The sequence below is a fragment of the Carassius carassius genome, chromosome 17 (genome assembly GCF_963082965.1).
Source record: "Carassius carassius chromosome 17, fCarCar2.1, whole genome shotgun sequence".
Lineage (NCBI taxonomy): Eukaryota > Metazoa > Chordata > Actinopteri > Cypriniformes > Cyprinidae > Carassius > Carassius carassius.
Genome location: NC_081771.1, coordinates 5,728,435 through 5,753,880, shown reverse-complemented (window position 1 = coordinate 5,753,880; position 25,446 = coordinate 5,728,435). Strand labels below are relative to the sequence as shown.

The 25,446-nt window shown below is 38.2% G+C and overlaps 1 protein-coding gene across 7 annotated transcripts in view; it reads right to left on the bottom strand.

The window, feature by feature from the left end:
* LOC132160849 (rap1 GTPase-activating protein 1-like) overlaps nt 1–25,446 on the bottom strand; it is an 88,834-nt gene that overhangs the window by 23,261 nt on the left and 40,127 nt on the right. The window contains exons 2-4 of one of the 7 annotated variants that reach the window (XM_059570559.1): nt 21,635–21,694; nt 14,625–14,660; nt 3,200–3,296 (exon numbers count right to left, since the gene is read on the bottom strand). Coding sequence is in view for 3 of the 7 variants with exons in the window: in XM_059570557.1 (XP_059426540.1) it covers nt 3,200–3,296; nt 14,625–14,660; nt 17,779–17,822 (177 nt within the window). In the remaining 4 variants the exon portion in view is untranslated. Of the gene's footprint in view, nt 1–3,199; nt 3,297–7,423; nt 7,564–9,260; nt 9,368–14,624; nt 14,661–17,778; nt 17,979–21,634; nt 21,695–25,446 lie in introns of those variants that run through there. The other 6 variants (XM_059570557.1, XM_059570555.1, XM_059570558.1 and 3 more) reach the window with 6 other exon arrangements.

Genomic DNA, 25,446 nt, shown 5'->3' with positions numbered 1-25,446 from the left:
GTGTCAGGCGCCCCAAAAATGTTGTAGGTCTTTAAGGGTTAATATACCAACTTCTTGAAGTAAAGAAATCTGTTTTGTAACTTTGTAATACACTGAAAACCAACAAAAGCAGGTGTTTATGAGAGTCACCTGATAAAACAAAGCCCATCACAAGCAGGTTTTAAATAATAGGATACACAGAAGGTACACAGTGTCATTCACACAAGCATTAAACACCATCATGGTGAGACTCATTAAACTGAAATAAAAATAAATTAAAAAAACATTAACAACATTTTATGTAGCATTCAACCATAATAAACATAACATAAAATATAAAAAGAAAAAGAAAGTTATTTCAAAGAAAAAACAAATTCAAACAAAATTTGAAATGCAACAGAGAATTCAGCGAACAGAATTCAGTTTATGGTTTTTCCCTGTAAATATTACAGGAAATTACCATTAACCATTTACCAGGTTTGTACTGTAGTATTTTCACAGTTTTGAGCTGTGACATGAAGGCCAGCAGACAGGAAGAAATGAGTCCATTTAATGTTATCAGGGGCCCAAAAACAAATGAAACATTTGCCATTTAAACATCTCAACTGGCTCTCAAATGAAACAACTGAGTGTAACGATATCAACCTTCATATTCATCCGGAAGAAGGAGGCGGGAACCGGCGGACAATCAAAAACATTTTAATAACAAAATAAACACAAAACAGCGCACCAGCCCCTCACGGACGACTGGTGCGCATAAAATAAAAACCAAAACACAACTAAAAGCCCAGGCCTGGTCCTCTCTCGTCCTTCACTGTCGTCGCTCCAGTTTTATATCCTTCCATCTCCTCCATGGGCCTCGAGACCGGTGGGACGAACAGGTGTAGTTCATCTCCAATCACTCCCCCGGCCTCGCTCCCATGTCCCTCGGCCCCGCCCCACTCGTCACATACCCCCATCGCCCCTCGCAGGCCGGGGGGTACTCCCGAGACTGCGCTCTACTCCCCCCCCCCCCCCCTCCCTCCGGGGGGGCCGCTCCCGGGGACCTGCGGGAACCTGGGGGTAGGACAGGCGAGGCGAGAGAAAAGGAGATGGAAGGAGGAGCGACAGAGACGAGAGAGGGGAGAGAGGAAAAAAAAAAAAAATTCCGGTTCCCAGACGCACTGCTGCTCGGCCCTCTACCGGCTGGGCGATCTCCTCCGCGGTGCCTGGCGGTGGCACTGGACGGCCCTCGGCGGACGGCACGACACCCCTCCGCCGCCCGGTGGACGGCGACGGCTCCTCCGGTTTTGGGCAGCCGGCAGGAGTCCCCCGTTCCCTGCTCCTCCGGATACCTTCACGGAGGCAGCAGGCTCCGGCCCCCTGGCGAACGGCGCCGACTCCTCCGCTCCCTCACGGACGGCAGCCGTCCCTCCCTATCGTGGGCGGTCGGCAGCGAGCTCGCCCGTCCCCGGCAACTCGCTCCAGTCCACCGCCTTGAGCGTCCATGGCGGCATCCTCCTCGCCAGCTCGATGGCACCGCGGATTCACCACAGCGGCGAGGGATCTTCAGCAGCGCGTCCCTCCTTCTCCCGGGCTTCGGCACCACTGTAACGATATCAACCTTCATATTCATCCGGAAGAAGGAGGCGGGAACCGGCGGACAATCAAAAACATTTTAATAACAAAATAAACACAAAACAGCGCACCAGCCCCTCACGGACGACTGGTGCGCATAAAATAAAAACCAAAACACAACTAAAAGCCCAGGCCTGGTCCTCTCTCGTCCTTCACTGTCGTCGCTCCAGTTTTATATCCTTCCATCTCCTCCATGGGCCTCGAGACCGGTGGGACGAACAGGTGTAGTTCATCTCCAATCACTCCCCCGGCCTCGCTCCCATGTCCCTCGGCCCCGCCCCACTCGTCACACTGAGATATTGAAAAGAACCCATTTGCAATGTTTATTTGATAAGATAACTAGGATTTTTTAATTCTGTATCAAATTAGTAAACTCTGTGTCAAATAAAAACCTTATTTTGCATTATAAAACCTTACTTACTATAAGTAGTTAGGGAATACAACAAAACCCTAATGCAAAGTCCATAATCCACAGGCAATAAACATCAAATAAAAAAATGCATGCTAAGGCAACGTGTTTACAATCCAATTTCACTTGCATCATGCTAAAACTAAATAAAACAGCCATTATAATCCCAGTGTGGCTCTGCAGAGATGCTGAGCTGATTGTATAAGCATCTTGCATTATGAGACTCTTAGTGAAATACATAAATGCTTAACTACACAATCTAGACTGAGCTAGTCGTATTCAACCTCTCACAATGTCATCGAGACACTAATGATTCTAGGACATCCCTAAACACGGATACTTAAGTCCTCCTGGCTCCCAGAAGCCCTTGTGCTAATGGCTCTCAGAGCTGCTCAGAGACACAGATGACTTCAATTAAAAAAGCACTTGTGTGTTAAATGAAGGCAAGGGGTATCCCTGGAGAAGAGCTAGCAGTGGTTCATCTAAAACTTGCTAAAGACTTATTTAACATTTGATTTTAAATGACAAAAAAAAGGGCAGTACTTTTTGAGGTTCTGCTCAGTGGGGGTCTGTCAGTGGCTGAACCTTCTCAAAAAAACATTTAAAGCCTCTCTGAATGATCCCTAATGGACCACCACCAGGTCAGCTCACATTAAAGGGGCCAAAGCGACTGAAGTGCTTTAATTTGCAGTTCATCATGAGATCTTGATGCCTGGAGGAGATTTGATTTCTTTTTGGATCAAATTAGCATTCCGCTCCTCAACAAAGGATCATTTCTGAAGTTAGACTTGGATGTTGGTCCTTGAGGGGGAATCTTGGAGCGAAGAATTATCCGGTGACACACTTTAATAATACAAACAGTACTGAACATTTTTAATTTTAAATTAATCATTAGATGAATGGTTTTATCCTTTTCTTTTTTTGTGACGCTCCAAAGATCAAGTCTTCCACAGAAATCAACAAAATGATAAAAAGTAGGTTATATGTAGTATGCACACACAAAAAGAAGCAGCTCATCTATTTGTAATAGATGGTTGTCACAAGAAAAAGGAAACGACAGGTGAACAGCAGGAAGAAAGAAATGAAAGGCAGTCGTTTTTGATATTCCTTCCACTTCTCAGACCAAACCCAAGGCTCCGCTGGAATATAACATGATTAGAGGAAAGAGGAGTGAAATGTTAAAACCTGTCAAACCTTTAGAAGATTCGGAGCAGGTGATGGTGGAAAGGACTTAACCAGACCAGGACGTTCTAACGGGTCAGATATTCGCGGGATTCTACCATCTTGTTTCCTGTGGACAAACAAAAATCTTCAGAACTACAGCAGGAGCATTAACAACTCGAGGCAATCAGATCATTCACATTGGCACATTTGTTACAAGTGTTCTTCTGAAGATCAAATTAGAAATGCTCAGCATCACGGACTGCTCCAGCTGAGAAGGAATTGATTAGTTAGTATGCAATACAATCTGCTGAAAAAAGCCACAGGTGTGTGTGTGAATGCAGAGTGTGAAAGAGAATGGCTCAGTGAAACACACTGCATGAATCAAGCCATCAGTTTTTGTTCCCTCCCTCCCCTGGCCTGTAATTTGACTCAAGCCAGTGCCTCGGTTCAAACATATTATTTCACATCACATCGAATGCACTCAGCTCGCGTCACTTTTAACAGCCGATCCTAAATCAATTAAATCTCCCCTGCTATTTGGCACACAATCTGTTCCTCCATGCCAGTCTGGACACATATGAATGTCTGTCTGAAGGCACACAACAGTTTTTAGTGCTCCGTTTTAACGAGCTGATAATGATCTATTCATCCTGACTGAAACCAGATTCATTCTTTTATTATTTCAACGAATTTTGCATGAGGTGGCCCTACAGTTAATAGCAAAACAGGACCATAAATATAATATAGTGACTTTGATTTGATGTTTGGTCTAACATACCTAAAAATAAACAGCTTGAAAGCATTGAAAAGCATTTTCAATGAAAAATGACCTCTGGAGGGAGACCTTCAGAGATTTTTTTCACTGTCCATCTGAAAGCACCTTCAGATGGCAACCTTGCATATCATTCAGGCCCTTTCTGTTGGATATTGCACACGAAAGTGGCAAGGTAGTCTCCAAAAAACAAGCTCCAATGTTATTGGCAGACTTACACAGTTTCCCAGAGTCAAAGTGGGCAGGATTTTTTTTCCAAAAAGTCCCCTTTTACCACAATAATCACTTTTCAGAATCAGAATCAGAATCAGAATGAGCTTTTATTGCCAGGTATGTTTACACATACGAGGAATTTGTTTTCGTGACAGAAGCTCCGCAGTACAACAGAATGACAGCGACAGAACATAAAACACATAATAAAAGAATATAAAAATACAAAAAATACAAATAAGTAGACAAGGAATGACAATATACAAATTGACAATTGTAGGCAGGTATATTACAAAAATGCAGTAATGTATGTACATGTATATTATGTGCAACATTTAAGTGTATACTAAGTATGTGTGTTAGATAAATTAAGTGTATGTGTATATAAATATAAAGTGTAGTGTGTTCAGTGTGTATCAGCTGTTCATAAGATGGGTTTTGGGTAGGAACTAGCAGAATCCAGACTGGATTCTTGGCATTTTGGCATGATTTGCAACATTCTTGGCAGTGAATCTATGAAATACAGGGGTTATAGTTACAGATACATCATATAATAGTAGTTTGAGGCATTCAGTACACTCTTAAAATAAGAGTGGGGGCTTTCACAACAATGCCAAAGAACCACCATTCAGTGAACAGTTCTTAAAAGAACCATTTTTTTCTATAGAAACCTTTTTCCACCACAAAGAATGTTTTGTGGAATGTAAAAGCTCTATGAGTGTTAAAGGTTCTTCATGGAACTATTAGGGGATTTCACACCAGAGGAACCCCTTAATAGTTCCTAGAATATTGGCGGAAGTACTCGCTTTTTGGCGCGATCGCACAGCAGGAACTAGGAACTCTGTTTGAGGGACCTACCTTAGCTTCTAATTCAGAATAGGGTCTAAAACTGTTCTATAAGAACTACCAGTGGTGTAGACCAAACCCATACTGTACAAAACATAACGGCTTTTAACTACCTGTTGTCTGCACTGTGTTCTTTTCTCAGCCTTGATATGTAACACTGCAAGTTGTCATCAGAGATTTAGTCAGATTTTCATGCTCTTTCGGTGACGTCCTCCATTCAACAGTTGTTGACGTTTGTAAATGTTGCGAATAAAGCCATGCAAATGCAACCTGGAAAACAGCCAGAGGGGGAAATAGCTTTTCTAGGAACCACCATGCTGGCTAGATCCTAGAACTTTGTGGTGCCAAAGTGCCTATAGATGCCAAAAAAGAGCCTTGATATTTGACAGTGTTGAGGGATTCAGTAGAACATTATTGATAAAATGCTAAAAATCTCAGATTTATCAGCCCAAAAAGGTGGTTTTGACCAAAACATGCTGCAATGTGGACCAGAATTTGTGATGTTATTCATTGTTTTGGCTACAGTATGTGACACTTACTTGAAGATCACAAGACTATGTGAAGACCACATGACATCCAACTAAGGAGAACTATGAAGCATCTGCTTATGCTGCACAGAAAAGTGACAATTTGCATACTGTTAAAAACCAAATGAAACTGAGGTCACCTTAGACAGCAGGGCAAAAAGCCATTTCGGTTGTAAGTGGCGGAGACAAATCTTGAAAAGAATGTCAGATGCCAGCAACATCATGTCCTGTCACCAAAGGCACAGCGGTGTTTTGTTAGATCTTTACCTCTTGAGGATCGCCAGAGCTGACTCACTTCATTAGCCTGATGGCAGGTTATGTGCTGAAAAGCCCCTGAAGTCATCAAGTAATTTTGACAGCAGTACAAGCTGTTGATTTGTCATAGCACATAAGCCAAGCTTGACTTAGACGTGGCATAAGAGGTTGATACAAAACACACGATGCCAGTGACATTTGCATAGAGATGGTGAGTGTGGGTATTTATTTTGCATTGGAAGAAAAACATTACACCAGCCAGCTCTAAAAATATTTACTCTACAAATGTAAATATTCTTTCATTTTATGATCCTTCTTGATTCCACAAATGTTCACCTACACTGTGCTGTTCTTATCTGTGTGTAGCACCTACAGCTCTGCGTAACCATTCAAAGCACATTAGGAAAGGATGTATCTGCATCTGATAGTAAATCTGCAACCCATAAGTGCCACCTATTTCAAACTTGAAGAGGTTAGCAAATCAAAAGAGAGTGCATTTACATTAAATTCTTAAAGGTACAGTAGCAAAAACAGAAGGACGATGTGACACTAGAATAATGGCTGCTGGAGAAATCTGAAATTAAGTGACATTTTGAAATATATTAAAACCTAAAACAGCCATTTTAAATTCTAGTAATATTTCACAATATAAATTTTTTTTTATTTAATAAATCAGCCTTGGTGAGGGGACTTCTTTCAGAAACACACACACACACAAATAAATCATACCGACCCCAAACTTTTGATGGGTAGCGTTAGTTTAAACGTATTTGTGTAAAATGAAAATTTCCTTAGCATGTTGTAAGTGATAAGCTCCATCAATTGAGCAACAAAAAACTATTAAATTAAATTATTTTCAAAAGTAAAATAAGACCCCTTTAAGACCTACATTGGGCAAGGTTTAGGAAAGGCTCAGGAAAACCTGGAGGCAGAAAGAGTTACAGGATTCATACAGAAAATGCAAAACAGCGCTGCTCCCTGGTTCTGTCAGGCGCACCTGCTAATACAAATGAATTTGACTGTGTTTACATGAATTAGCAATAAGCTATCTGACACTAGCACAGAACTACGGAACAGAGTGTGCATTAAGATAAAATCATGCATAATCGTTATATAGATAAATAGATTACCTGACGAATGATGTATGTTCATTTCTCTGCAATTTGCAAAAATGCACAAAACTCAAGTAAAACTCAATCCTATGACCAAGTGGTAAGTGTGAACAATGAGGAAACCACAAGTGAAATCAATATGATTTACTAAATCACTAACATGCAGAAACTAGAGATGCAGATGACGTTCTTAGTGCAGCTATAGCATCCTGCATTTGCTGCTATTAATAGTGGAGTTAATATACTAAACACACTCAAATCTAAATAACGAATATCGTTAACCAACATTGAAATAAATAACACAGTCACCAAAAAATGGTATCGGTGCACCGCTACCAAAAACAACACCATGCCCCCAAAACAAGCCCACACACGGCTCACTCGTCTTCATCACAACCTGCTCCACTAATACAGTCTGACACTTCTTCAGCTGACTGCCTCCCACCACGACCACCTGAGCTCCACACCAACAGAAGACAGACGATCTTATGATGGAGTGACAGAGACAAAGAGAGAGCGACACATTACTTACTTGAACACATGCACAGACGACAAATCAGCGCTGAGCAATCTGTTCTGCAGCTCTGAACCAAATGGGCAGGTGATAGACAGAGCTCTGGTTTTCCTATCGCTCCCTCTCTCTCTCTCTCTCTCTCTCTCATCCTCCCAACTCTTTCTGTTTCTTTCCCTCCTCCTGGCCTCTCAACACCATTTTATGACTCACTCCTCTCCTCTCTTGTCTTTTTTTGGGTTATCAAACCTGAATCTATTACTTCTGATCCAGTCTGAGGTTTCTGCATCCCTTTATCGGACCAGTTTTGACATTTTGCCAGTTGTTCTTTCTCATGCCAATATTTCTAAATCCTCACAGCCACCAATACATCCTGCTGACGAGAGTGCTGCTTTTGACTAAAGGAACAGTCCACCCAAATCTGCCAATTCATTTACTCGCTCTTCGAGTCAATATAAACATACATAACCTTTTGTGGAACACAAAAAAAATAGAATAGAATAGAATAAAATACAATGAATAGAATAAAATGTTTTCCATGCAATTACCTTGACTGGAGACTCGGGCTTTAGAGCCATTGTGTCATTGGTGACATAAAAATATCATTCAATTCAAGATTCATGAACAAATCCCTTTGAATATGATGTTTTAATTAATCTGTTGATTCATTTATCATAAACATTCATGATCTGGTCAGAAATAAAGTTATGGGTCTGGAATTATATGAGGTTTATCTACCTAAAAGAATGATTTAGACAACGTAACAGCTAAAATAACAAATTTTTATAAGAGCGAATTAATTTAAACAAATTAAAAATACCATCTTCACTTTTTTGCTTTTAAAATGCCTTGTCCTATTGATTTCCAATGTAAATGCTTTACTACAAATACAACTTCAGACAAGTCCAATTATTTTCTGTTGTAACTGACGGCATGTCACAGATACTGTCAATAGAGCTTAACTTGTTTTGAACTCAAAACATTCCCTGTGTGTGTGTGTGTGTGTGTGTGTGTGTGTGTGTGTGTGTGTGATATTCGAGCTTCTTATGTAGTTTTAAAGGGATGTTATCTGTCAAGTCTAGAACTGGCACACTCAACTACCTCAAACGGATTTGCTGCCAATCCTGAATGATTCTGACAGCTGCACTGTAACCGAACGACTATCTCAGATGGGAACATCCCTCACAGAGACAGTCACTACAGAGTTCCCATCAGTCCTCACTTTATGCAGCAGCAGTAACTGGGTGGTGAAATCGCACAAAATTAAACACTTTTTATTTTCACCAGCAATATGGTTTCCCTCAATACCACAAATACCAACAAAATGAATGGAAAGATGTGACGGTATAATCTTGCATTGCATTGCATTGATTGCATTGCAAAATAAAATAAATTTAGTTTTTTGCCATAGCAATGTACTGTAGAGTATGTAACAATGAAAATCATCTACACTGCATGCACACTCTTCTCTTGTCTTGTTACAGTGAATCAGAGGGACAGCATAAATAAAAACAGCTAGCAATAAAACAAACTGTATCTGCATCATTTATTCATGGTGTGACGCATGCTGGGAAGTCAAGTAGTCTACATCTATCAATGTTACAATTTACAGTATCAAGTTCATTATACTTCCTCCAACCACAATTTACATCTGAAGATGAAACTTTGAAAACTCTGTACAAATTCTAATGAGTTACAGAAGAAATATCAAGTTAAATGTTAGAATAGAAAGTTAAATGAAACATAATTGAGAACCTTAAGCTAATAAAAAAAAAATCTCTTCAGCAGTACAATTTTCCTTTGGGACCATAGTCACCCCACAAAATTTAAAGTTCTTGCAGACAACTTTGTTTCTTACCAAAGATGGTTGACTTTACGTAGAACAGCCTCAGAAAGGCTCAATCTTCTGCCATTTCTATTTACTGAGTTCCCAAACATGCTTCTCAAAGCAATTGGACCAGGCCTCTTCTCTCTAAAGTTTTCTGTCCGCACCCAAGTAGACAGAGACTCAGGTCTGAGACGTCCACCTGAATGTTGAGTTCTTTGTGTTTAATAGACAGTTGAAGTTTCACTCCCGGCTCTTGGGGAGGTGAAGAAGTCAAACCTGTTTTTAAGTATTCTCTCCATAAATGGTCTTTACTTAGCCCACAGCAGGAGGGTCCCGGACAGATTTCAGGTTAACAAACAAAACCAGCCACAAGGGCTAGAATAACTGACCACGGAAATGAAAGAGCTGGGTGTTGTTCTCCTTTTGTCATGTCAAGGGAAACATCCAGTCAGATATTTTTTTGGTGTGATATTTTGACATGGGTCAGTGATCAGCCACCTAGCAACTCCCTAGCAACCACCCAGAACGCCCTTACATGCTAAAAATGCATCTGCAACTGTTGTTGAGGCAAGTTGTGCACAATACAAACACATTAAGAACATACAAAATGTGTTTGAATAATTAATATATGCAAATGAATAGGCAAATAAATAGAAAACATATTCCGTAAAGAGTGTTATATTTGTCTTGACTGTGTTATTCCTGTATGCATGGATGAAATGAATATTCACTGACAACAGTGCTTGAAAACACACTGTCTGATCTTAGACACACAACGTGGGAATTTTTTCTGAAATAAAACTGACAAAATTCAGGTCTATTTTCAAACTCCCATTCAAACCTCCCAATCACTCTCAGACTAAAAAAAGTAAAAGAATCCAACTAGCAAATGCTGTTAATCTGTATATTTTGGTACAATCAGAAATAATAATCATAAGAATTCATCAAACACGAAATACTAAAAGGTAACAATGCACTAAAATAGTCAAAAATATTTGTTTTCTCACTTGACTAATTTTACACTAAAATCACAGTTTGAAGGAAAACTGCATATCATAGATGAACAGCATTTTCTCATCTGTCTAACCAATTCCTATGACTTCCTACAATTTCAGACTCCGTAGTACATTAAGAAATTGAAATGTAATTAATCTGTTACATTGTAAACTTTCCAGACTTGAGGAAATATGCTTTCAACAGCTCCACGGGCACCATTTTTCAATGGCACCTTAAACAAGCATTTTAATAACATCTTTCATAGATCTCTGGGGGTTTATTTATCCTGTTAACTTAGATGACGCCGCTGTGAGGCATAGCTTACTAACGTCCCCAAAAGACCACTGCTGTCCTCACTAGACCAGTGTCCTCACAGAATTTGGGTAAACTACAGTCCAGAAACAAACAAAAAACAATGCACTGCCGTCCATATTCTACCATAACAAAACTAATTCAGCAATTATTTATTGCAAAATGGATCAAAGGCATTATCAAGTTCAATCCACAGTTTAATCCTTAAAATATTTAACTATTTGTTGTTGTTTTTGTTTTTTTTAATATTGTCCTGTCCTAACAAACCAAACATCAGAGTAAAGCTTATTTATTCAGCTTCCAGACGATGTATAAATCTCAATTTCAAAAGATTGGACCTTATGACTGGTTTTGTGGTCCAGGATCACAAATATTTGCCCATTCATTTAACCATTCTGAGACTATACCATTGACCAACAACTGTGTATGCTTGACCGATGAACAGAAATGGTAGTTAATTCCAAGAACTACAGTTGAGTGATAAATATATAAAATATATAAATATATATATATAAATGAATAAATAAATAAAAAAATTATATATATTTTTTTTTTCTCTACTTTAGCTAATCATTAAAACGAAGCAAAACAGTCAACTTACAGTAACTTATTTTTTGGATAATATACTGCGATAATATCAAGGAACGTGTATGGTACATGATCCATGGCACCAGGTACCTTGGTGTACTACATAAATACTATGGCATATAAACATGGTAATCATTCAGCACTATTGTACAAATCAAAGCACCATATTATTAATATTGTCCTTCATAAGTGCATCCACAGCATCACTTAAAAGCATCCCTGTTGTCCCTGGCAGCTTTTATCCCAAGCACATGCTCGTCCCATGAGAAAGGATGCAGGGACGTCCCATCCAACGCACAGCTTTTACTATACGCCCTTCTACAGGCTGTTTCTTATAAATCTGTCTTAATTTTCTCAGGCCTGCAAGATGAAGACCAGCTTAGAAAGCCCACATGGGCCACGTCTCAGCAACTGTAACAGCAGAGGCATTCATGCCATTCAGAAGAGAATACCAGGCTGATGCGTAATACTGATCTGAAAAGGTCTAATCATAAAAGCATTGTGTCTCCAAACAGCACAGGCTCTGACAGCAGCAGTGGGAGGAAGTGTTCGGATGCAAAGTGACTTGGTGCAGTGAAATTCCAAACATGCACGACAAAAGAGCACTTGTAAAGGCAAATGATTAAAGTTACAAATGCGCTTTAACCTGCTTTTACAACCAATTCATTACCATAAGTATTGCTTTTGAAAATAATGTTTCCAAAACGTTTTTTTTTTTTGGTAAATAAAGTGTTACATTTTTATTTTCTCTCAAAGAAAAAGCAAATAAATTGGGTGACATTTGATCATGTTAGATTTAAAAATAATATTTTTAAACAATAATAATTAAAAATAATATTTAAATCTTTTTAGTTCTTAAAATGTAGTAAATATTTAGTAAATACTGCATTTAAAAAAAGAATATCAAATAAAGCCTACAATATAAAATACAAAAAGAAAAATGTAACTACTGCATTGTCCATTGGAACAGAAAATCATTTTATAGTCATTTAAATGATAGTTTACCTTAAAAAGAAAACATTTTGTCATCTTTTACTCACCTTTCTATTGTTCCAAACCCGTATGGGTTTTTTTCAGCTGAACAAAAAAGAAGAAGAATGTTGGTAACCAAATAATTGATAGCAGCCATTGACTTCCATAGTTTTTTTTCTCTCCATACTTTGGAAGTCAATTCTTTGGTTACCAACGTTCTTCAAAATATCGTCTTTTTATTGTCAACACCTGAAATGAATTCATACAGGTTTAGAAAAATTTGAGGCTCAGTAAACAATGACAGAATTGTCATTTTTGCATGAACTATCCCTTTAAATGTAAGGTATAATTTATGTAGATTATGTAGCAGGACGAGTTCCACCTCAAAGTTTAATACTAAAGGGCAGGGGGTTGTTTAATTCTATGAAAACAACAAATTGCAGTGCAAATAGATAAATATTCTGTGTCTTCACATACAAAGAATGTCTTTTGTTTCTTCCAATACATGTACAACAAATTTTGGATGTTTATCTGACAACCAACCTCAGAACGAGGGTACAGTACTTAATGTGTTTGCTTCATGTTTTATTCAACTAAAGCAAGCTGTCGAAACACTTACTCTCTGAGTATGTGAAAGTGAAAAGGGTAAAAGATAGAGAGGGGGATATAAAGGAAGAAAACAGAGAAAACAACTAAGAAAGCAAGGGGGAAAAGAATAGCATAAAGATAGCTAGTTTTCATGTGTGCTGTTTCTCTTGGGTCTCTCTTCGCATTAGCATGCACTACAGCGCTCATCTGAGATGATACACACAGAGTGAAACCCAGGTCCCGCCATAATTACATTCCAGCATTCACACTCTCCCTTCACGTTCCCTCTTCTCTCCAGACACATCCTCTTCACAGCCATTATAAACCAGCTTTACACATAACCAGCTCCCTCTGTAGTAATAATGCTGTCAGTCAAGCAGGCGTAAAACTTTCCACCAGCAGTATAGTGCGGGGGGTGGCTGATGTGAAAGATATCAGAGAGTTTGTGAGCTAACTGGATCCAACCTGCCCTTTTCAACTGCTCACACAAATCATACAGTAGTTGAGGTGACCTTTACAGATATGGAATGGGATGACAAACTTTGTGCCTTGTGTCCAAACATGTGTACAAAAGAAGGGGAAAAATTATGCGACACAAAAGCCATGCATAAGTTACACAACAAAAAAAATTCAACCATCAACGCATTTCAAAATGTTTACTTTTGTGAAATATAACAAATAACATATTTTCCGCACTATAAGGCACACTTAAAAACCAACAGTGCACCTTATAATCCAGAGCGCCTTATATATGGATCATGGCTCAGTCATAATGTTGACATTCCCTTAAGCACAGCTCCCTCTAGTGGATGCATAACACAAACCCAGTCAAATGTTTGACTGCAGTGTCTTCTATTCTATGCGCCTTATAATCCAGTGGGCCCTATATATGAAAACAGTTCTAAAATAGGCCATTCATTGAAGGTGCGCCTTATAATCCGGTGCGCCTTATAGTGTGGAAAATACGGTACATAATTTACAAAAATAAAAAATTTATATAAGTGCTAGCAGTATTACAACATCAATATTGTAATTTTTTTGTAACATTTGAATTTTTAATTTAGTGCAATATTTTGTCATTGCAACATTTTAGTGTAATTTTCACTAGCAACTGTTCACTAGTTCACTGTTATCCCACGTTTACTCATTCTATGACCACACGCAACAAAACTGAATATACGTGAATTCATATATTAATACTAGACACCTTAAAGATAATGTGTACCAAAAATCTTTGTCATATCTTTATGCTGACATACTTTACTAGCCTATTGTTTTGGAGCTTTGATGCAGTTATCATCTTCTCGAAGTGCAAACAGGAAATAAACAGCTCTGGTCATGTGACAGTTTGCACTAATCAAGTGAAACTGCACACATTTCATTGACACCCTTTATTTTTTCCAGATTTGCAGGAAGTGCACTAAAACATCAGTCAGTAAGGTTTTTAGAGCTTCATAAATGAAGACCTTTTTTACAGTCAATATTGTGACCACTGGGATTAAATGTTTAAATTATACTTTTAATACTACCGTATTTTTCGGACTATAAATCGCACCTAAGTATAAGTCGCATCAGTCCAAAAATACGTCATGACGAGGAAAAAAACATATATAAAGTCGCACTGGACTATAAGTCGCATTTATTTAGAACCATGAACCACGAGAAATATTACCGTCTACAGCCGCGAGAGGGCGCTCTATGTTTTCAGTGTAGACTACAGGAGCACTGAGCAGCATAGAGCGCCCTCTGGCGGCTGTAGACGGTAATGTTTTCTCTTGGTTCATTTCTCTCGGTTCATTTCTCTTGGTTCATGTCAAATTAATTTTGATAAATAAGTCGCACCTGACTATAACTCGCAGGACCAGCCAAACTATGAAAAAAGTGCGACTTATAGTCCGGAAAATACGGTAACTACTTTCAAGAAAGAGAAGGACTTACCAAATATTTCTTGACCTGGAGAAGGTTTTGTCCACTCTGTGGAGAAAAGAAACATGGTACTTTTACAAACATGCATTTCTGAATGTATGCACATATACTGACACAACAGTAAGCACTTATACAAAGAGAGCGGTAATTGATTTCTTCCTTTTAACACATTCTGCCAATCAATCTCCACCCAGAGCCTGCTAAACGCTAAAAGCTAATCAATTCACTGCTGACAAACACTTCATGCACTTGATGGGATAATGACTCAGCAGCTCTATCAAGTTAACAAAGGGTAAGGACCAATAGGATAATGAAGGACCACTGGAGCACATCATCAATTAATACAAGCAATTGCCATTGCTAAAATCCTTTGAAACATACCTCTCTCATTGTGCGGTATGACAAAGCTTTAACCTCTCATACTTTAACTTTGTATTTATGTGTAACGTTTCTTTTGATTTTGATGGAGATCTCAACAGTTCTGCTCGACAAAAGCTGTAGAACTGTGTGGAGGGCATTTGTGGTTTTGAGACACTAATGAGAGAAGCAGCTTCTCTAACATATTTTTCTGAAAAGCAGCTGCGGCTTTGTTCTAAGAATACGCTATGACTCTGCTTGGTTTAAAAACAGCTCAGATGTGTTCTGAATAAGACCTTTAAGAATCAATATCAAAATAGTCAACGCTAAACACAATGGCGGTTTCGCATAAAAATGAAACCTTATTTTGTCCTGGCTAACGTAATTGGTTTCGTATCTTGCCACAAGATGGTTCTACAAACAAACCCATCTGTTCGGTAAAAAAAAAAACATGCATCATACAATATGAGTGACCCGAGCCAAGTGTTACAAAACTGAGACCGAAAGTAACAGATGCATCTGGATATCGCCATCTACGGTCTTTGCTGTAAATGTCAGACCTCCACTGTCAATCATAGCACTAGTGTGTCCTCCAACCTTCTGCTGAGTGCAAGGGAAAAAAGTGTGGCTGTTGTGTCAACAAAAAGGAGTTAACACTTCAGGTAGAGCATAGAGTAACAAATATTTCCATAACCTTGAGACAAAGAACAAACAGTGACTTTGATCATTTATTTGCTGCTTACAGTCTTTCAGATTTATTTTGAATAATGAAGCAGGGCTGTCAACGGATTCAAAAAATGTCATTTTAAATATATTACATGCATGTTATTTAATCAAAGGGTATTTCTCGCTTAAATTTCTATACTTATATGACTTACTGCCAAAGTGCAAGTCAGGAGGATGCACTTTTGTAATGGTTCAATTTTCTTAATTACTGAAATATATCCGAGATGTAGATAAGTGCTCATCAATGGATCTTCTGCAGTGGATGGGTGCCGTCAGAATTAGAGTCCAAATAAATAATAATAAAACATCACAATAATCCACAAGTAATCCACCCAAATCCAGTGCATCAAATAATGTACTGTGATCCAAAAAACTGTGTTTGCAAGAAACAAATCCATAATTTAAAGCAAGAGATGTAATGCAAAATGACTTCAAATCTGTTCTGGTTTAAAAAAAATAAAATAATAATAATCTTGGTTGGTCTAAGGGTAAATTTAAATTTTTGGGTGAAATATCATTAAACAGGATTTATATGGATATACAACCCTGACATTTTCTTTAAAATGATATGATATTGGGTAATTACAAAATGATATGATATTGGGTAAAACTTTATAATACCATAGGTGCAAAAAAGCTTGAAATATTTGTCCTATGCAATTTTTTTGTCACATACTTTTTTTTTGTTATAAAAAAATCTAATCAAACTGTATTTGACATGAATAAACCATTCAGTCTACACAAATGCACTGTAAATACCACATAAGTTCAGCAGTAAATACTGGAGTCCAGTCGCTGAATGTACAAACAAGGCCTATAAACCAGCACATGAGGGATCAGTTTGTGTTTGTACGAGCGTGTGTCAGAAAACAACACATTGGATCCAACAGAACCAGTTTCAGAACGTTTATGCAATCCAAAATACAAACCTGTTAGACCTGACAAAGTGGGTAAAAAGCCAAAGAAGCAGCAGATGTATCACAATACACAATGTCGTTATGGTTGATCTATTTCAATAATCTGTCATTTCAACACAAAAGTGCTTCAAACTTTACATAGAAACATACAACGTTTCAGGAAATAGGGGTGAGATGAATGTCACAAATTACTATGACTCATGTTTCCATAGGCCATTTTTGTCAGAGAAAAACATCTGAGCAAACTCTGACATTATCTCACCATCGTCAAACAGTCAGCAGTTCAACTGAACCATTTTAACCAAGCAAGCATAACAGAGTCAAATTACAAAATGTGTAAGTATAATAGACATTCATAGACAACAGACGTGAGAAGTTATTTGTGTGAATAAAAGACACTTTAATATAAAATAATCCATAGTCAATAGTTGGTCTGCCAATTGTACTATACACTTTCTACAAAAGTCTTGAATTGATATTAAAATGACACATATATTTAAACTTTTCTATAGTTTAAATGTGTGTAACCAGACCAGTTAAATTTATTTATATTTATATATATATATATATATATATATATGTGTGTGTGTGTGTGTGTGTGTGTGTGTGTGTAGACCAGGTTTAATTATTCCATATATATATATATATATATATATATATATATATACATTATATGTTTATGTTTACCACATATACATGTCAGTCTCTATAATGTGTTTATCAGGTTTTCACTCTGAAACATCTACAAGTAGTTGTGAAAAGTTGGAAAAGAACTACTGACCTCACTAAACCATTTTTACTAGTTGAAATGTACATGGCAAAGTAATATACGACTAATTTGGTCAACAAACCTGGAACTACTTCATAATCATGCAGTAAATTAATCAACACCTTCAAACGTACATCAACCAATCAGAATCAAGCATTCAGCAGCATCGTGGTATGAATGTTGTTTACAAGACATCATGTTCGATGAATCAAGTTTTTGGTAAATTACCTATGAAAAGTCTAATGCATAAGAAAAATGAATAACATCTGCATCCTACAAAAGATATTTTGCATCCAAATACAAGAGTAATCAGTGAACATTAACTACAACAGAAAATAACATGAGAATTCAAAGTCACAGTCTTCTATCCTCACAAATCCCCATTAGTGTGCCTTACCCCCCATACGCTCCAAAAGTGAAGCTCCTCTTCCTGTGAGACATTCTTCTGTTTTCCTTCTTAACCTCCTACTCTAGCAGTCTCTTCTCCTAAGTCTCCGTCTCTGGGCTGGGTACTTGTCCTGTGCCTCTTTCTCAGTGTGTGAGATTGTGTCCCTCCTTCTCTGCTTCCCATTCCTCCTTTCTTCCCTCCCTTTCACTACCTGAGACAGAAGATCCACAGCTAAGAGCAGGTGCTTGTCTTTCAGATGATTTCTTTACTTTGAGACACACACACAGGTCAGCAACTAACATGAATGTCCAAATGAAAACAAAGAATTTAAAGAATTTAAAGACGTTTAGCTTAAAACGTAATCCAATCTAACCAGCTATACTACTTTCTCAGGCAGATCTCATAAAGACAAACATATATAACCTTTGGTAACCTCAGGCTCAGATAAATGGATGTTTACTGGATGAACACAATGGCAACATCACGATTCGCTCTGATATCAACTGATGGAGAGCTCCGTGCGAGTACATTTTTTGCTTTGTTTCTTACAAACACTCAGCTTTTCGCTTCACAAGACATTAATTGATGGACTAGAGTTGTGTGGAATCCTTGTGGATTATTGTGGTGTTTTTGATCATCTGTTTGGACTATCATTCTGACGGCACCCATTCACTGCAGAGGATCCATGGGTGCACAAGTGATGCGATGTTACATCAGTTTCTCCAAAGATTTCAAATACATATCACTACTCAATTCCCTGTGCCAGATGAGCTAGCCTCAAGTCAGAGCCTTAACATAAGTCAAAAACAAACAAAAGTGACAAGGGGACATCCAAAGTCAGTTCAATAAAAGAGATTATTTTAGGTAGGGTAGCTGTTGATGTCCTGATCTGAGAGGGGACGGCGTCTAGTGTCTGTGGCACAGGATATTTTATAATCACTTTGAAATGTGTCATGGGGTCGGACTGTCTGAGACAAAAGCCATTAGAGCTTTTCTTCTCCAGCTAATGCTGAAGGTGACCATTCATTTTTAAAGAGACGTCACATCAGAGAGCCATCAGTATACATACCAAAAACTACTTTAAAATATATTTCAATACATTATTTTGTATTATTAATAGGCTAATAATAATCATTTTATAATATTTGATGGTGGAAAGTTGAAAACGAGCAAAATGTCTGTGACTGGTTGACAGAAAAAAACACACTGAAGATATAGTTTTTATGCTATTTTTCCTGGATAGGACCTTTATGATGAACACACTTGTCCCCAGAACTAATAAATTAAAACTTCATATACATCCTCTGTATATTCTGACTTTCTCATGCTCCCTCTTTCTCTCTCTCGCTTGTCCTCTGTGGGGACACATGGAGGTAGAAACAGGACTATTTTCTCTGGTTAATTTGTGAACAGCCGATTATGGCAAGGGCAGCAGGAGATTAATTAGTCTGTAACAGCCCGTCACACACACACTATTAAAAGCAGATAAAAAGTCAAAAGCAGCTACAAGAAAAAGTAATGCAGCAGTGTCCTTTAAGAAGCCAAATTGCATGGCGTCTGAACGCTGAGATGTTCAGACAAAATGCTCAATAATAACAGAATAAATCTCTGACAAGTACAGTAAAGAAATTTGATTTAAGGGAAATTAAAGATGCCCTTTTCCATTTTAACATCAAATACATCATCTGATTTAAATTACTCAAAGTTGGACAGTATTTCTTGCAATAAGGTCTAAACGAAGTCTATGTGCTGAAGTGGTTTCTGTTCAATTAAAGGGAGTATGTTATGTTAATGAATTTAGGCCAGGCCAGCAAGTTCCTGAAAAGCTTAAAGCGTAAAGCAGAAATGCAGCAGAAAAGGATTCGGATTAGCACTGCCACCAAGTGGTACTACACTCCCAATGCACATCCCATAATTCAACACTACAGTACCACAAAAACAATAATCAATCAAACTCTTAAGCTGTATGCTCCAGCCTACTCAAGCTAAGATTCACACAATGATGACAAAGCACCATGAAAAAATATCATTAGTGCATTATATTCTGAAGTCATATTAGTCATTATGTCTATAGTTGATTCTCATGCATGCTCATGCACAATCAAACCTTGTGGATTTGGACCTAAATGGCCTCTAAAATTGTGTTTAAAACTAGAAAACTCTTAATACCCCTGAATCTTGAATTGAATCTTGAACGTCTTGCACACTAACATTTATAATAGGGCTGCACAATTATGACTAAAATCATAATTGTCGATTATTCCCTTGAAATTGTAATTGCGATTATTAATAATTATTTTGAACCAATTTATGCAATTGTTTGAAGCTGGATGCCATATTTATATATAAAATATATATATAAAAATAGGCTGAAAACTCTCTTCCTGAACTTTAATTGCTTTTCTATAGCATCGAGCCTCAGAGCTCAACTATATATTGGTTTGGTTTCTTCTTTAAACTTCTTATAAAATTAGGCATGGTGTAATAATGTTATACTAAAATTATAAGAAACAAAATAAATTTAAATGGTTTACCTAAGCTATACATTTCATTTACAATTAAATAGACGAAATTTCAAATTACAGTAACATTTTACAGTACAATTTATATTATCAGGGCTCCATACTAACATTCGAGAGCAGTGGCACCAGCACCTGATTTGGTAGCACTGAACGTAATAATATTACAAGTTTTGTCTCATAGAAATGCACATTAGAACAGGAGCTTGAATTCAGAGTAGCAGAAGCATGATCATTGTTACCGTTACTACAGTAAAACTATGGTAAATGTGGGTGATTTATGGATCGAAACGTCTTCTAACTGGATCGTTGTTGTTGCACTGTTTATGCTGTTTTCTGCATCAGTGTTGATGAGAATAACAGCTGATTTATTTGGCTTTTTAACTACTTTAAATTAAAGAGACATGATTTGTACTGGAGAACTCTGTGCTGAACTCGAGTGCTTCTTACTGGATTTCACAGCGTTGTTTAGTGCGTGATCACAACTGGTCACTGTAATAAACGTATGCGCTCTAAACTGGCTCTACACTGTTTTCTTTTGAGGCGAGCGGATGAAAGGTCCATGTGATGCACAGTTCAAACGAGTACTGCGGTCTTGTTCCGCTTTTGACAGGTTTGGCGTTTAACATAACTGTGTGACAACGACTATCAGTTAGACAAAATGTCATTTATACAGTGTGTTTGCGTTTGTTAAACTCCGCGCTGCAAACACCTCTTAAGCACCCAGAATAATGCAAGTGGGCATTTGAAATTGTTTATTTATTTTTGTAATCGTGGCATCCTTAATCGTAATCGAGTTTTGAAATTTGATTAATTGTGCAGCCCTAATATATAAATAACAATTTGATGCATATTGAATGTTTAATATACAGCTTAAATAGCGTGTATGTGACTGAAATGCCAAAATTTCCAGCAAGCTGCATATTTGAAGAGTAGCCTCAACAATCGGCTAAATATATATTTTTGTATTCCACGGAAGAAAGAATAAGTTTGTAATTTATATAAGATGGTCACACCAAAGTACAAAGCACATATGGTTATGATACTCTTAAGGTGTAGCCACATTTACCATTGATCTTACATTTTGGGGACAATGTCTTGTCAACAGGACCAAAAAGTTGCTTGTGTTAAAGTTGGTCACACAAACTCACCATGTCAACCAGCAGAAAGTTGCATGGTTTAAAAGTCAATCTTTGTGAAAGGTGATTCATGTAATGCTACACTATTGACAAAACTTTGCCAAAAAAGGTGATCACACTTTTAGGATAAAGCACCGTCTCCTGGGCAGAGTTAATAAAAGAGGTTTTATGACCGTGTACCTTCAGCTCAATGTCAGATGTGGTTACCTGGCAACACGTGTCGCTGTCTGCTGCGAGATACAATGCCGTCTATTGTATCTTCCAGCACTTTGATAGCGGCGAGCATTGGAGGGCACATGTAGACACACAAGCAGACAACCACATGTGAATACACTGCAGTCCACGTTTCTTTTCTGAGAACGCATGTTATTTACCAAGTGTGGTGTGAACGACAACAGCATGTGTTCTCTACAGAATCAGTTTACATCTGCAGTCTGCTGGGAAGAAGAGCCCAGTACACAAGTTTTCACAAAGCGCTTACAGGAGAAACAGGACTACCTCAGGCTGGGAGTCCAATCAAATAACCTCCATCTGAGCAAGCTTCTGACATCTCTTCCTCTTCCTGCAAAGCTTTTAACACAACAATAGACAATACTTCAGCTTATTTATTAAAGTTTTAAATGAAAAATATATTTAAAAATATTTAAACGGATTAAACTTTTTTTTTCAAAGAATTATAAAGAGCATTTTTAAATGCATTTAAAATTAATATGAAACATGAATTTATCGTTCTATAGCAGCTTTACAGAAAATAAAAAGTAAACATCAGTATGCAAGCTAAAGGATGCATGAGCAAAGAAACTCTAGTAACATGTTAAAACATATACAATCAAACCAAAAATGAATCAGACACCAGATATAAATTTTTATATATTTTTACTAGCGGGTGCAGGACACTATAGTTAATTTATATAAGTGAGGATAGCAAAATAAACCGTGACATACCCATTAGGGATGGCTCGATACCACAATTTTGGCTTCGGTACGATACCATTATCTAATACCTCGGTATCGATACTACAGGTGACCAATAACCAGCCTCAAAAGTTAAATGAATTGAAACAATTTTTATTAAAAATAAAAACCCTGCTTGAAACTCTGCTGCACCAAATGTATAAATCAAAATGTTCACACACAAAAAAACCTACCAGGGAACATACAGTAGGTTAAATTTTGAAACGATTAAAATAGTTTAATATCTTCATATCTTGTCAGTCTTATCACATGGTGCAAAAAAACTAAAACGTATCAATGTAACAAACCAAAAAAACCTAGAGGGAACATAGGTTCAATTTTGATTTTGCCAAAAAAAAAAAAAGTGTTCATATCGTCACATCCTTATTTTTATTTTTTTGACAGATCCTTTGACAACTGCAGATTTTTGGACAGGAAAACTAATGCTTATTGTTTGGTTTGTGTTTGGGTTCAAATTAGTTTAATGCATTCCATAAAGTAATGTTAAAATGCTAAACTAGTATTAGTATATTTATTTAGTATTAGTCACTTCCTGTTTGTTTGTTGTTGGCGGCTGTACTGCGTTTGAGCTCCGTCACTATATTCTTTTCATTGACTATTTTTAACTCAAAAATCAATTTTATACATCATCGTTTCCGTTTATATAACGTGTGAATATATCCTCTATTGTATTATACAACAAAAACAATCAGAGCGCCTCGCTATCACTAGTTTTATTTTGATCTCCCGGGGTCCGCTATTAGCTTTTAGCCCGTTAGCATCAGCGGCGTGGTTGCAGCTAACTGCGCTTACATTGCTAATACTCTATTCACACACATTACCACTGCTGTACTCACTGTTACTTGCTTTAATGGCGGATGAATGTCTCCACTCTGTGCAGCTCGAGCTCGAGGCCGTGGGAAAGCAGATTCGCGACCTGGAGGTGAGGCAGGCCCAGCTGAGAGAGCGGAGAGCCGTGCTGGAATCATCCCTGGCTGACGCTCACAAGTCCGGGGTAAGTATACAGCGATCTGCTAACAGTCCCACCACGTCTACTCCGTGTGTTTCTCTGCACAGGCCCGGTGCACCCAGGACGCGATCTTCCCAGATGTCCTTCACTGCGACGCCGGGACACCACGGACCCTGGGTGCATCCACAGCGGAGGACGCGAGCCGGGTCCCGGGCGACGACTTCTCCCCCTCCTGCCTTCGACATCTCCATCCGGAACCGCTTCGCTCCCCTCCGCGAGACAGGACGCGACGCTGTGATCATCGGAGACTCCATCGTCCGACACGTAAGTGCTACGTTAGCCGAAGGTAAAGTGCACACTCATTGTTTGCCTGGTGCTCGTGTTCTCGATGTTTCTGCGCAGATACCCGCGATCCTGAAGGCCGACGAGAGCCCCAGAGCGGTCGTGCTTCACGCCGGGGTTAACGACACCACGCTGCGGCAGAAGGAGACGCTGAAGAGGGACTTCAGGAGCCTGATCGAGACGGTTCGCAGCACGACGCCCGCGGCGACGATAGTCGTGTCAGGACCACTGCCCACGTATCGACGAGGACACGAAAGGTTCAGTAGACTTTTTGCTTTAAATGAATGGTTGTTGTCATGGTGTAAAGAACAGAAACTGCTATTTGTTAATAACTGGAATCTTTTCTGGGAGCATCCTAGGCTGTTTCGCGCTGATGGATTACACCCCAGCAGAATCGGAGCGGAGCTGCTCTCTGACAACATCTCCAGGACACTTCGCTCCATGTGACTAGTAAGACAATTCTCTAATAACTATTATGATGAGTTTTGTTCCACCCGCTTAAATGATAAAAGTACTTGCGCTGTAAAAACTATTAAGACTGTGTCTGTTCCCGCGAATAGTGAGGTCAAAATATAATGTAGGATCTAGAAAAAATCTTATCGTAATTAAACCAGAAAAATGTAAAATAAATGAACAAAAACAATTTTTAAAGTTTGGGCTCATAAATATTAGATCACTCACACCCAAAGCAGTTATTGTAAATGAAATGATCACAGAAAATAGTTTTGATGTACTCTGCTTGACTGAAACCTGGCTAAAACCAAATGATTATTTTGGTCTAAATGAGTCTACTCCACCAAACTACTGTTATAAGCATGAGCCCCGTCAGACTGGTCGTGGCGGAGGTGTTGCAACAATATATAGTGATATTCTCAATGTTACCCAGAAAACAGGATACAGGTTTAACTCTTTTGAAATACTTCTGCTAAATGTTACACTGTCAGACATGCAAAAGAAATCTAATGTATCTCTTGCTCTGGCTACTGTGTATAGACCACCAGGGCCGTATACAGAATTCCTAAAAGAATTTGCAGATTTCCTCTCAGACCTTCTAGTTACAGTTGATAAGGCGCTAATCATGGGAGATTTTAATATTCACGTTGATAATGCAAATTATACATTAGGACTTGAGTTTACTGACCTAATAAACTCCTTTGGAGTCAAGCAAAATGTCACCGGGCCCACTCATCGTTTTAATCATACACTAGATCTAATTATATCGCATGGAATCGATCTTACTGCTATAGATATTGTACCCCAAAGTGATGATATTACAGACCATTTCCTTGTATCGTGCATGCTGCGTATAACTGATATTAACTATATGTCTCAGCGTTACCGCCTGGGCAGAACTATTGTTCCAGCCACCAAAGAAAGATTTGCAAATAACCTGCCTGATCTATCTCAACTGCTATTTGTACCCAAAAATATAATAGAATTAGACGAAATTACTGACAACATGGGCACTATTTTCTCTAATACATTAGAAGCTGTTGCCCCCATCAAATTGAAAAAGGTTAGAGAAAAACGTACTGTGCCATGGTATAACAGTAATACTCACTCTCTCAAGAAAGTAACTCGTAGTCTTGAACGCAAATGGAGAAAAACTAACTTGGAAGTTTTTAAAATTGCATGGAAAAACAGTATGTCCAGCTATAGACAGGCTCTAAAAACTGCTAGGGCAGAGCATATCCACAAACTCATTGAAAATAACCAAAACAATCCAAGGTTTTTATTTAGCACAGTGGCTAAA